This window comes from Sarcophilus harrisii, chromosome 2 (genome assembly GCF_902635505.1).
Source record: "Sarcophilus harrisii chromosome 2, mSarHar1.11, whole genome shotgun sequence".
Lineage (NCBI taxonomy): Eukaryota > Metazoa > Chordata > Mammalia > Dasyuromorphia > Dasyuridae > Sarcophilus > Sarcophilus harrisii.
Window position 1 is genome coordinate 513390764 of NC_045427.1, and position 13637 is coordinate 513404400.

Sequence of the window (13637 nt, forward strand, 5' to 3'; positions counted from 1 at the left end):
CCACTTATTGTGCCCTCCCCTCAGTAAATCAATTTGTATCTATTTTGTTTTATATATTCATATATGTAGATGTCTTCCCCAAAGAAAGTAAGTTCACTGAGGCCAGGGATTATTTCATTTCTATCTTCTTATCTCAAATACTGTTAGCACATAGTGCCTGAAGGACACATAGCAGAAGCTTAATAAATGTTTTTTCTAACATGTAACATGTCAGATAATGAAGTCTATGCAAAATGTAGAAATCTAGGAAAATTCTTAAGACAAAGATAGATATGATTAAGATTTAAAAAGAGGAGCTACTTTTGAAGAAGATTGTATCAATAAAGATCTTACATATGGGTAAATTATCAGAAGGCTATTTTGGAGAGGAATAAAAAAAGAAAAAAAAATTAATTTAGCATTAAATTGCAAGTTGAGGCTTGGATAAAAGTAGGAGGAACATTGAGGAAAATGGAAATGACATAAAAAACAAACTCTATAATATTTACATAAAATACAAATATATATTTGCTAGAGTCCATCTAAATTAAAAGGGCTTTCACACCAAGCCCCCAAACTCCAATTTCTTATCCTAGAACAAGAAAAAACAAACCAATGTGTTAACAAATTTAGGGAATTTTTCTTACCGTGATTCTCTTCATATCCAGCTGGCGGAGTTGCATCATATGCAGAAGGATAGTGTGTTTGTACCATGACTCTTGAGCTATTGGATTGCCATCAAGAGTGATGTCTGAGAGTGAAGTTGAGTCAGCAAGGCACAGAATATCTTCAAAACTACACAAGAAAAGAACACAATGATCATTCTTAAACCTTTAAATAAAACTTTTGTTTTTCATGGAAGTTAACTGTAAACTTTTATCATCTTTTTCAACCCCCATGTTAAATTTTCACTTTATATTTTCATTTTCACTTAAATGGCTCTTTGCATCTTCTAGAAACCACTTGTGGTAGAGTAATAGAGGAGGGATGTGGTCCCCTCTCCAATTCCAGTTCCTCAAGGCTTATTTATTTAAAAACCCCAAAAGGCCTTCTGTGACTCTATCAATTGAAGTAAAGGGAAGAATGTAGTGAGAATTCTATTTGTCTTTTAATACCAGGTATAAAGTACAAAAGGATAAGCAAGTACAAAGAGGAAAAGCCACACACACACACACACACACACACACACACACACACACACCCCTTCTATGGCTTTTCTATGGATAAGCACAAATTGCAGCAGCATCAGTACCCACTTTACTTGGGCTATACATCTCTAATATGGGAAATTATATTTATTAGTTGGGACCAACTCTAGATTGACTCCTGCTTAAACTATCTTCTCTTTGAAAGTTTACTGTGCATTACTCTATGAAACTTAACAGTCATCTAGCCTGATTTAGAACAATAGAAACAGTTTAATTGCAGTACAAGGAGACAGTTCACCCAAAAGAGCAGTAACAGGCTACCCAAGATCCATGGCGCTCAGAAGCATGCTCTTGCCCATCCTATAATAATACCTCTTGAAAGTTACACCTCTGTAACTAACAATTTCCCACCATTTGTTTCTCTCCCTACAACTGTAATCTTTCCACTCTAATTTCTAGAATTCCACTTTCATAGTGAAATATGTTCCCTAAATCCTGGACTTACTTTTTTTCTTACTTAGCCCTTCCATCTACTATTCCTTATGGAAACCTAGCTCTCTCAGTGACACTCCATCTCTGACCCCTTGCCCCCCAAATATGATGATTCAGGGATAGAGGGGACAAGAAAGGAGTCAGAATATGCCTTGTTTCCCACTGATACTTCCAGTATCTCTTTTTACCACCACAACTTAGAAAAACTCTTTCAAGTTCACAGTAACAAAACTTTCTATTCAATCCAGATGATAGTAACTATTTTATATACTGATTGCCCAGATTATCTGTCCTCCTTCCTGAAGAATTCAACTAGGGTGGAGCCAAGATAATGGAGTAAAGGCAGGAACTTGCCAATCTCTCCCTCAAACTACTCCAAATTCCTTTAAATAATGATTCTAAACAAATTTTCAAGCATTAGAACAACCAAAAAGATGGATAGATCCAAGTTGCCATTAGCAACTTAGAAGCTCAGCAGAAAAAGGTGGGAGAGTCCAGTGTACAGACCTGGACTCAGCACTAGTCCTGGCTTGGCTCAATCTCAAAATCAGTGGCAATACTGGTGGTTTCCAGACTTCTTAGCTTGGAAACACCAAACAGGAGTTGGAAGGTCAGCAGAAAAGGTGTGTGGAACCAGAATGGAAACCCAATGAACAAACCCAGCACAGGCCTGGCCCTGTCTCCAGTCCCAGGCTGGAGGAGTGATCTCTGAATCAGCAGCAGTGCTGGAGGCTTCTGGACCTCTCAGTCCAGAAACACCAGGGAGGATTTTGAAAGTCAGTGGAGAGGGTCTGTGGAAATGGGGTGGGAGTCTAGTGTGCAGTTCCAGTGCAGACCCAATCAACAGAGCCCCAGCCCAGTCCAGCACACTGGATCTCACACCACAGTGGGGGGGCAGGACATTCCTAACAGCTCCAGAACAGAAAAGAGTGCTTGTGATCAGATTCCTAGAAGAATTTCTGAAAACAGCTACACAAAACCCTGAAGCTTGAAATAATGCAACCTCCACTCTGGAAACAGAACTCTAACAAAGAGTTAAAAGCAGACTAATAGGCTAGAATAATGAGCAGAAAACAAAAAAAGTTTCTGATCATTGAAAGCTATTAAGGTGACAAGGAGGATCCAAACACACACTCAGAAGATGATAAAGTTGAAGTCCTATATCCAAAGCCTCCAAGAAAAATAAGAATTGGGCTCAGGCCATGGAAGAGCCTTGAAAATCAAGTAAGAGAGATAGAGGAAAAATTAGGGAAAGAATTGAGGGGTGCAAAAGGAAATACAAAAAGCTAATGAGGAAGATAATGCCTTAAAAAGCAAAATTAGCCAATTGAGAAAGAAGATAACAAAAGCTTTAGAAAATAATTCCTTAAAAAATAGAACTGAGCAAATGGAAGCTAATGACTTTATGAGAAATCAAGATACAATAGACCCCCCAAAATGAAAAAAAAAAAAAACGGTGAAATATCTCATTGGAAAGTCCTGGAAAATAGATCCAGGAGAGATAATTTTAAAATTATTATTAAAGTCATAATCAAAAAAAGAGCCTGGATATCATCTTTAAAATTATCAAGGAAAACTTTTTTGATATTCTAGAACCAGAGGGTAAAATAGAAATTGAAAGAATCTACCAATTATCTCTTGAAAGAGATCCCAAAATAAAAAAACTCCCAAGAATACTATAGTCAAATTCTGGAACTCCAGGTCAAGCATCCAGAAAGAAACAATTCAAATATAGTGGACCACAATCAGGATAACACCAGATCTAGCAGCTTCTATATTAAAGGACCAGAGGTTTTGGAATATGATATTCCAGAGAGCACTGGAGCCAGGATTGCAACCAAGAATTACCTACTTAGTAAAACTGAGAATAATCCTTCAGAGGAAAAGGTGGTCATTCAATAAAACATTCAATGAAACAGAACTGAATGGAAAATTTGATTTTCAAATATAGGACTCTGGAAAAGCATAAGGAGGTAATGAGGAAAGTGATATCATAAGAGATTTAATAAGATTTATCTGTTTATCTTCATGGGAGGATGATACTTGTAACTCATTAGAATGTTTTCCTTATTATGGCAGTTAGAAAGTGTTCAGAGGGCACAGATATGAGTTAAATATGAAGAAATAATCTTTTTTTAAAAATGATGAAATTAAAGAGTGAGAGAAAAATGTATTGGGAGAAAGGGAAAGAGAGAAATGGAATGATACAAATTATCTGCCATTAAAAAAAAGGCAAGAAAAAGCTTTTACAGAGGAGGGGAAGAGGGGGAGAAAGGAATGAGTAAATCTTACTCTCATCAAAACTGGCTTAAATAGGAAATAATATACATACTCATTAGGGGGTAAAGAAATCTATCTTACCTTTCGGAAAATAGGAGGGAAATGGGTTATGGAAAGGGAGGGGTGATAAATGAGAGGGCATTTTGGGAGAGGGAATGGTCAGTAGCAAAACATTTTTGAGGAGGGACAGGGTAAAAAGAGAGAGAGAAGAAATGGGGGAAATACAATTAGCAATAGTAATTGTAAAAAAAAATCTTTGAAGCAAGTTTCTCTGATGGAATATTATTGTTCTCTGGGAAATGATAAGCAGGAGGTTCTCAGGAAAAAAGAAAAGAAAAGAAAAACAACCTGGAAAGTCCTCCACGAACAAAGTGAAATATACTATATACAAAGTAATATAGCAATGTTCTGGAATGACCAGCTGTAAATGGCTTTTTTATTCTCAGTAATACAATCATCCACAACTGCTCTGAAAGACTTATGATGAAAAATCCTACTCATACCCAGAGAAGGAACTGATTGAGTCTGAATATAGATCGAAATACATTTTCTCTCTCTTTCTCTATTTCTCTTTATTTTTAACTTAATTTTTCTTGAAGGTTTTTATTTTTATTAAGGTGGTAGATCTGTTTTTTTTTTTCACAATTTGACTTTTAGGGAAATGTTTTACATAACTTCACATGTAGTTTCTTAATTTGGGTGGGGACCCAGAACTCAAAAATCTTAAAAACAAATGAAAAAAATTGTTTTGAATGTAACTGAGGAAAAATATCAAATTAAAAAAATGTATGTTAAAAAGAAATGATAAGCAGGATGATTTCAGAAAAGTCTGGAAATACTTATATGAACTGATGCTGAGTGCAACAAACAGAATAAAGATAACATTATACACAGTAACAGCAACATTGTGTGATGATCAAGTTTGATCAATTTAGCTCTTCTCAGCAACACAATGATCTGTAGAGTACCAATATTGAATAAGTCCATGTATAGGAAGAGTCTGGTCCAGTTATTATTTGAGACCTGCTCTCTATAAGGGCACACAGTTCAAAACATTGACTTACTGTCTCTCAGCAATGAATGAAAGATGTACTCAGGTAAATCTAGGATAATTTTAGTGAAGAATGCATGTGACAGGAACAAGGCATTACAAACTATATTATTTACAACTGTTATGATAGATACATTGTTGCCACTAGTTACTGCTATTTATGACTGTTATTATTACTGCTAGTAAATTGCTTAAAGTTAATGTCAAACTGAAATGTCAAAGTATGGTATAGACTTAACCTGGAATGTACACAGTGCCACCTGAAGACATTTGGTGCTAATGTAATATTAGCTAAATTCTGGTTTTAATACAACACTAGCTTAATCCTGGTATTAATGTAGCATTAGCCTAAAGAGTATATAAACTCTGGCACTCAGATTAATAAATGAATTGTTTGACGAGTTCCCCCTGGCTCATGCATATTCATTTCATATTTACAATTTTCCTCTTCACTGGAACTGGACTCCTACAATGATCCAAGACAATTCCAACAAACTTGAGATGCAAAATACTATCCAGAACTATGGAGTCTGATTGTAGATCAAAGAATGCTATTTTCACTTTTTTTTTTGTTTTCTTTCTTATGGTTTTTCCTTTCTTGTCCTGATTATTCTTTTACAACATGACTAATATTTAATATGATTGTATATGTATAATCTATATTAGTTTCCTTGCTGTCTTGGAGAAGGGAAAGGGAAAAGAGAGGAAGAAAAATTTGAAACTCAAAATCTTGTAAAAATGAATGTTGAAAATTATCTTCACATGTAATTGAAAAAATAAAATACTTTTAAATGGGGAGGAAAGTTGATGAAAAAGGGCAGCTAGTTAGTGTACTAAATAAAGCACCAGCCCTGAAGTTAGGAGGATCTGAGTTCAAATTTGGCCTCAGTCACTTAATATTTCCTAGCAGTGTGACCCTAAGGAAAGTCACTTAATCCCAATTGCCTCAGAAAAAATAAAATAAAATAAATTTAAAAAAAATAAATAAATTTTAAAAGTTGATATAAAATAAGTTTTTAGGTTTCTGCTATTTAAGAAATACAATAGGAAAAAATCAGGGCAAAAAAAAGAAGGATATTCTTTTAAAAATAATGACTATACAGAAAAAGAAAATGATAAATGTTGGAGGGAATGTGGGAAAACTGAGACACTAATGCAATTTTGGTGGAATTGTGAAATGATCCAACCATTCTGGAGAGCAATTTGGAATTATTCCTAAAGGGCAATAAAACTGTACATACCCTTTGATCCAGCAGTGTCTCTATTGAGTCTGTATCACAAAGAGATCACAAAAAAGGTTTGTAGCAGCCCTTTTTGTGATGGCAAGCAACTGGAAACTGAGTGGATGCCCCATCAGTTGGGGAGTGGCTGAATAAGTTATGGTATATGAATGTAATAGAATATTATTTATCCATAAAAAATGATGAACAAGCTGATTTTAGAAAGGCTTAGAGAGATTGACATGACTGAAACAGAACCAGGAATACATTGTACCCAGTAATAGTAAGAATATGCGATGATCAATTATGAAAGATTTAGTTCTGTGATCAAGGCCAATAAACTCTAAATAGAAAATGCCATCTGCATCCAGAAACAGAACTATGGACATCGAATGTAAATCAACACATGCCATTTTCACTTTTTTTTAATCACTCATGGTTTTTCCCTTTTGTTCAGATTTTTCTATCCCAACATGATTCAAAAAGAAATGTATATTTAAAAAGTTATTATACATGTATAACTAAAACAAAATAAAACAATATTTTTTTAAAAGACTTCAACACTATCTTCCCTTCCTCCCAATCTTCCTTTCTTCCCCAACTCCTGCTCTTATTCAAGGAGACTTCAATATCAATCTTGATGCTCCTTAAGACTCCTTAACTTCCCAATTCCTCAGTCTCATGTTATATCAGTTATACATATGAATATTCACATACTGGATCTCATTATTACATACAAATGTTACAATTCTCTAATTAAATACACTGATATTGACATCCCCTTATCTGATCATTATGGCCTATCATTCTATTTCTGCCTATGTCTGATCCTTCTTAAATCTATTCTTTTGTCTTCATCAAGATCAATAATCCTTCCATTGTGCAGTACTTTCTCAGGTTATTACTTTTGCCCTGACTTCATTTCCTTCCCTTTTCAATCTTGACCCCATAATTAATCAATTCGATTGTATACTGTCTTTTATTCTCAATCCTTTGGACTTCCTGTCCTATCAATACTCATTTTTTATCAAATCTCAGCCTTTGCCACCTACCATCTGTCTCATCCACTCCTATTCATATCCTGTTGAAGAGATCTGAAATGTTACACTACCACGCTGACTAGGTATATTATAAATTCATGTTATCTATCCATTTTCAACCAGGCCCTCATTGTAGCAAGACAATCTTTTTATTCCTCTCTAATTGTTTCCCTAACTCAAACATACATTTTCCTTAAACACTCTCAACAACATCATCTCTCTGCAAGTTTCCCATATATTCCCACACTCCCAGCTAATAGCCTTATCATTTATTACATTACTTGGAAAATTTAGATCATTTTAATTAAATATCCTCTTTTACCTTTCTCTTCATCTTAAAACCCCTAACATTAACCTTTCCTATTCCAAAAATTTTAACGACTATTATCTTCAGGACCTAAAACAAATAAAAATTATATTTTATTTACCCTATCTCACAAGTATGCATAAAACCAAGATGATATGAAAAATGCTAAAGATTGAACTCTGGATCAGAAGTGATATAAGAAATAGCAAACATCTGATAAGTGATAGTACAAGGATGAGGAAAAGCTAGATGGCTTAGTGTATACAGCGCTGGTCCAAGAGTCAGGAACACCAGAGTTCAAATTTGATCTCAGACAATTACTAGCCATGTGATCTTAGGCAAAATCACTTAATTTCTGTTTGCTGTAATCCACTGAAGAAAGAAATAGCAAAGTATACTCCAGTATCTTTGCCAAGAAAATCCCATGGGCAATACTGGCATAATATGATTCAAATGGTCCCACATGATTTTTTCCAAAGAAATCTTCCCTGTTTCTTTTCAGCTCAATTAGCAATGTCTCTGTATCTTCTTATTGTATCTATGCACTATTTTCTAATATAACTTTTGTGTCTTCATCACACCCTAACTAAATTTAAAACTCTATGGTCATGAATTTCTTGTCTAAATTTCCTATCTCCCCTCATGGTTGACACAGTACTCTGTTATTCAGCAAGCATTTAATAAATATATTTTATTGTACCGATTAACTTCATACCTTGGGTATCACCATCACTAGACTAATACAGGTGGTTCCAGTCACTAATTCTTCCAATAAATCCAAGGCCCAGAGGATCAAGAAAGCACAACATGAAAGGGAAAAACTGATTCAAGCCCTATTTCCCATTAAACAAACAAACAAAGAAGTAAGCAGCTAGTTTGATTTCTAAAAAAAAATCTCCTTAGCTAGGCAGGGCTCATGCTGTAAGATTTCATTGAAATACTGGCAGATGTATTTCAAAACAAAACAAAATAAAAAACAACCACCATAAAGTAAACTTTGTCTTTTGTTTCTGATTTTTTTGAATTCTATTTTAACTAATGTACTTCTTTGCTATCCACATACTGTTGTCAGCCTTCTGAATCTGAACCCAGTGCTTGGTAAAAGGGGAAACCTGAGCTTTTATCTTTCTACCAAACCTGCCTTATCCAAAAACTGCTGTGGCTAGAGAGCACTTGTTTATTGTGCTTTGACAAGATCAGAGTTGGTACTGTCTTATTCTAGAGCTCCAGATTCTACAATAAGAAAGAGTGACAGTTTTTTTAATTAAAGCTTTTTATTTTCAAAACATACCCATGGATAATTTTTCAACATTGACTCTTACAAAACCTTGTGTTCCAAATTTTCCCCCTCTTCCTCTACCCACTCCCCTAGATGGCAAGTAATCCAATTTATGTTAAACATGTTAAAATATGTTAAAGCCAGTATATGTATACATATTTATACAATTATCTTGCAGCACAAAAAAAAAAAAACCAAAAAGAGAAAAAATGAGAAAGAAAACAAAATGCAAGTAAACAACAAAAAGAATGAAAATGCTATGTGTTGTGATATACACAGTCCCCACAGTCCTCTCTCTGGGTGAAGATGGCTCTCTTCATCACAAGATCATTGGAACTGGCCTCAATCATCTCACTGTTGAAAAAAGCCACATACATCAGAATTGATCATTGTATAATCTTGCTACTGCCGTGTACTTATTGCCTGTTTAGCGCAGCTCATTGTAAGTCTCTCCAGGCTTCTCTGAAATCATCCTCCTGATCATTTCTTATAGAACAATAATATTCCATAACATTCATACAATAACTTATTCAGCCATTCTTCAACTGATGGGCATCCATTCAGTTTCCAGTTTCTTGCCACTACAAAAAGGACTGCCACAAACATTTTTGTACATGTGGGTCCTTTTCAAAAGAGGGAAAATTTAGAAGATTCTGAGAATAGACAGTATCTAAGGACTATCTACTCCTAATTTCCCATGACTTACTCCACTCATCTTAGTCACAGAGATGGTCATACTTTTGATTTTGCCACCACCCTCACACATTCCAATTCCATGTTTATAAACTCTGAAATTCCCTTATCTAATTATAATTATTGCATTCTGCCTCTCCTTTTGCCTTATAATTCCAAAGTTTGTTCATTCTCACCATAATGCCTCAACCCCTTCATACTGTTTATCCTTCATTCTCCAAGAGGACCATGATTTTAGGGAGATAATGCCATGACATACAAATGAATTAGATTTAAGTGAGGCTTGATAGCAATTGAGCCAAAGAATCTCCTCTTTCACCTAGTCAAAAAACCAACAAAATAAATAAATAAATCTGGGAGTGGAAGAGTCAAGGTTTCTAGTCAAAGCAGAAATGATTGCTATTTACATTCTGTATAATAAATAAAAGCAGACCGGAAAATCCTTCCATTAATGCAGATGAATAACTTTTTTTTTGGTAAATTACAAAATTTAGAGAACTGCATAAGACTGAAAAATTAAATCACTCACCCATGGATAAAGGAAATGAACAAGCATTTTTCAGACAATGAAACACATTTTTATATGACCACTATCAGAATTTGCCTTATTCTATCCCTAAATCCCTTAGTTCTTTCCTAAGACATTACCTCTAAACAGGCTCCAATCTTCTCTCTTTCCCATCTTTATCCTTTCAGGAACCTAATAATTTCTAAAAATCCATTGTCCCCTTATCCTATTATCTACCTCCCACCATTCATTGCCTTTACTCCTATATTTACCAGGTGCCAAAAGGAGCTAGGGAATATCATGAAGCTGCAGAGTGGATCAACTACAAATTTGTTACATTGAGTTTTCACTGCAGCAAAGAAATCCTTTCATATCTCCCAATTAACTATTAACCTTATTAAATGTTAATCTTATTAATTCACTATCCTACTCAAGCCTTTTCATCCCTCCTCAAACTTTCCATAGCTAACTTTCCCCCTCAATTGAGTATCTTTGTCTCATATTCTACCAAAAACATGTTGAGACCATAGTCCAGAACTACTACTCCTTCCTCAATTCCTGTCTCCCAGATATCCTCCACCACTATCTTCACCTTCACTTCTTTAATCTCACAAAATGAAGTAGCCCCTCTTTAGAATAAGGCAGAGCCCACTATGTGTTAAATCCCCTTCTATTCCACTTCTCCAGCAGAATGTCCCTTCTGTCATCCCCATTTTCACGAGTGATAGTACACAAAGAACAGCATTTGGATTAAAATCTCTGTATATATAATAGGGGCCCATGTTGAGTGTTCAGGAGTACCATGTAGTACCATCTTGGGTTATGACAGAACAATTTGAAGACAACTAACAATTTCTTCTTCAATCTTTTACCCTTTTACTTATGTATTCCATGCCATGAAGCTCAAGAAAAAGTCAGAAAGATGAGTACAACCACACCCATATAGATGACTGTGGTATAAAAGATACTTTCATAGTCTTCAAGCATCTTTCTCATTTTCTACAGTCTGACTTCCCTAAAAGTCATTAAAGTAGACTTGTCCTTAGGGAGGGAAATCAAGCAGAACTATGGACTGAGCTATGGGAAAGGCACATTCTACATTCTAACTCTCAACTCCATACAACAAGGTGAACCAGAATCACCCCTAAGACTCTAAAGAGAAATATGGAAGACACAGTGATCCTTGAATCAATACTTGATCTTGAAGTCTTGAGTTTTTTCATGGGTTGAGATTAATTTTCTGTTTTCCTTTAATAGATTCCATACCCCATTATCAGCATACTTAAGTACGGGGGAATCATTTAATCACTAGAACATATATCAATTAGTCATATATATATATATATATATAAGAACATATATCAAATGGTCTCTTTATAAGGAAGTTATTCCATGCCTGTTATTACTGTGAATTTCAGGATGTCTTTTGCAGGGGTCATAGGGAAGGAGAATATATTTGGAACTCAAAACTTTATAAAAAAAATTAATGTTGCAAACTATCTTTAAATGTAATTGAAAAAAACAAAATACTGTTTCCAAAACAAACAAAAAATCCACAGACAAAGAATAGAATCAGGAGACATGTAAGCATAGCTGGACTGATAATTTCCTCAAATGGAGATTCTAGGTTAAAATTCACTAAGTAGAAGAGAGTATTAGAAGGACAAAGATATCTTCATGGTGAGAAAGTAGCTGTGGTAGAGTGGAGGCAGAAAAGTCCAGAGATTCAGGAATGGATTCTCTAGAGATTCCTTCCACAACAGTTCTTTTCTCAACTAGCCTTTTCTGGGTCTACAGGATATATTTTAATCACTTTTAAATCTTTTAAATCACTAATGCTAATGTTTATTTATTTATCTACTATGTGCCAGGGACTGTACTAAGCACTAGGGATACAAGTTCAAATTGTCCACCAGATCATTAAAGAACTCTGCCATTTCCCATAGGACACTCTTAGCCCATTTAATCTTGGGCCTCACTGTCCATTTATAGTATGTTAAAGTTACTGATGATGTTAATAGGCTTTTCACCCAATTATACCTCATGGTTTGGGCAGTAGTCTTTCTTGATATACTTGATTTTTCCTGTGCAAACTGAGTTCTTTTGAGTGATTAATAATTTTATTTAGGAGACTTTGCAATGTTCCAGGAATCAATGCAATCAACACCATGCCATTTATAAACTTGAATATCAGGTGGACTTTACAATTTATACTTAGTCTTTCAATTAAGTCTTACACCACTTTTCATCCATTTATCAGTGATGATAACACCCTACAGTTGGTTAATACCTACCACATATTTTTCTATTCCCTTTAGTTTAGCTAGAATTTCCGTTCTTCTAGGATTGTGGTATTCAATGATTCATAGCAATAAAGCACCATAAAAGAATACTGATGATTAAGGGAACAAGACTTTAAAAGTAGCAAACAGTGAGAAGACTGAAATTAGTATGAGATCTATCAAATGGTCCAGCTAAAGTCCTGCTAATCAATTCTTGAGTCAATTATTCTGTATGTATTGTGTGTTTACTAAAGGACTAACTTAATATTAATAGGCTATTGTGCTCAATCAGCTGCCTGACATAAACTGGGCAATGTGTGTGGTGTGTGTGTGTGTGTGTGTGTGTGTGTGTGTGTGTGTGTGTTTATTTTAATCAATTTTGTCTTTTTAATATGGCTAACCCAAATATTCTGGATTTTAATGAGAAAGTGTTACAATAGTCTGGGATGCATGCAATTCATACAATGTTAAAAACTGAGTCATCTGAAGGAAATTCTTTTGTCTGAACCCTATGGAGGATATTTTCCATCTTTGAGGAGCATATCTCCCTATTTAACACTCCATTTAACATCAATACTTACTGGATCACTGTTTATTACTCTAGCCTTAGTCATAGGGTACATATGATTCCAATCCATGTATACAAGAAAGAGCTTCTTTAATGCTGTTTTTAGTACTATTTTGAATGGATTTACATTTTTTTTCTTAAATCGGTAAAAAATAAATACAATGGCAACTTAACATTCCCTCTCTCTCTTTCTCTCTCTCTCTCTCTCTCTCAGGCAACTGTTTGGCCATGAAAACGTGGCTGACTACAGAAAAGTGCCTATAGGATTTCCCTTCTTCTACCTCCCAACTTTATTAAGCACGAGTTATCAAAAACATTTGGTACTGGTTAAAAAACAGAGAAGTCTATCAGTGTAACAAACTAGAGAAAGGAGAATCAGAATCATAGAACTCAATAATCCAGTACTGGATAGATCTGAAAATAAAAATGCTCTAGGAAGAATTTCATATATAATAACAACTGCTGGAAAATTGTAAACTAGTCTGGCAGAAATTAAGACTCAGACGAACATATTCCACAATAAATTCAAAATAGATATGTATTCTAAATTAAAGAAAATACCACTAAAACTTAAAAAGAGAAGCAAGCGAAATGGCTAACAAGAAAAAAATCTGTCTAACAAATATTACTGATAAGAATTTGATATCCAAGATATGTAAACAATTTATATGATTATTTAAGAATAAAAACCATTCCCCAATAGATAAGTTGTCAAACAACATGAACAAACAATTTTCAAAAAAAACTGCAAACTATTAACAACTATATAAAAGAATACTCTAAATAACAA

At 34.5% G+C, this 13637-nt stretch overlaps 1 protein-coding gene across 8 annotated transcripts in view; it reads right to left on the bottom strand.

Moving 5' to 3' along the window:
• Positions 1 to 13637, bottom strand: part of LRRC49 (leucine rich repeat containing 49) — a 185121-nt gene that overhangs the window by 60751 nt on the left and 110733 nt on the right. For all 8 annotated transcript variants that reach the window (XM_031955289.1, XM_031955291.1, XM_031955290.1 and 5 more), the window contains one exon: positions 627 to 774. In XM_031955289.1, the coding sequence (XP_031811149.1) occupies positions 627 to 774 (148 nt within the window). The remainder of the gene's footprint in view (positions 1 to 626; positions 775 to 13637) is intronic.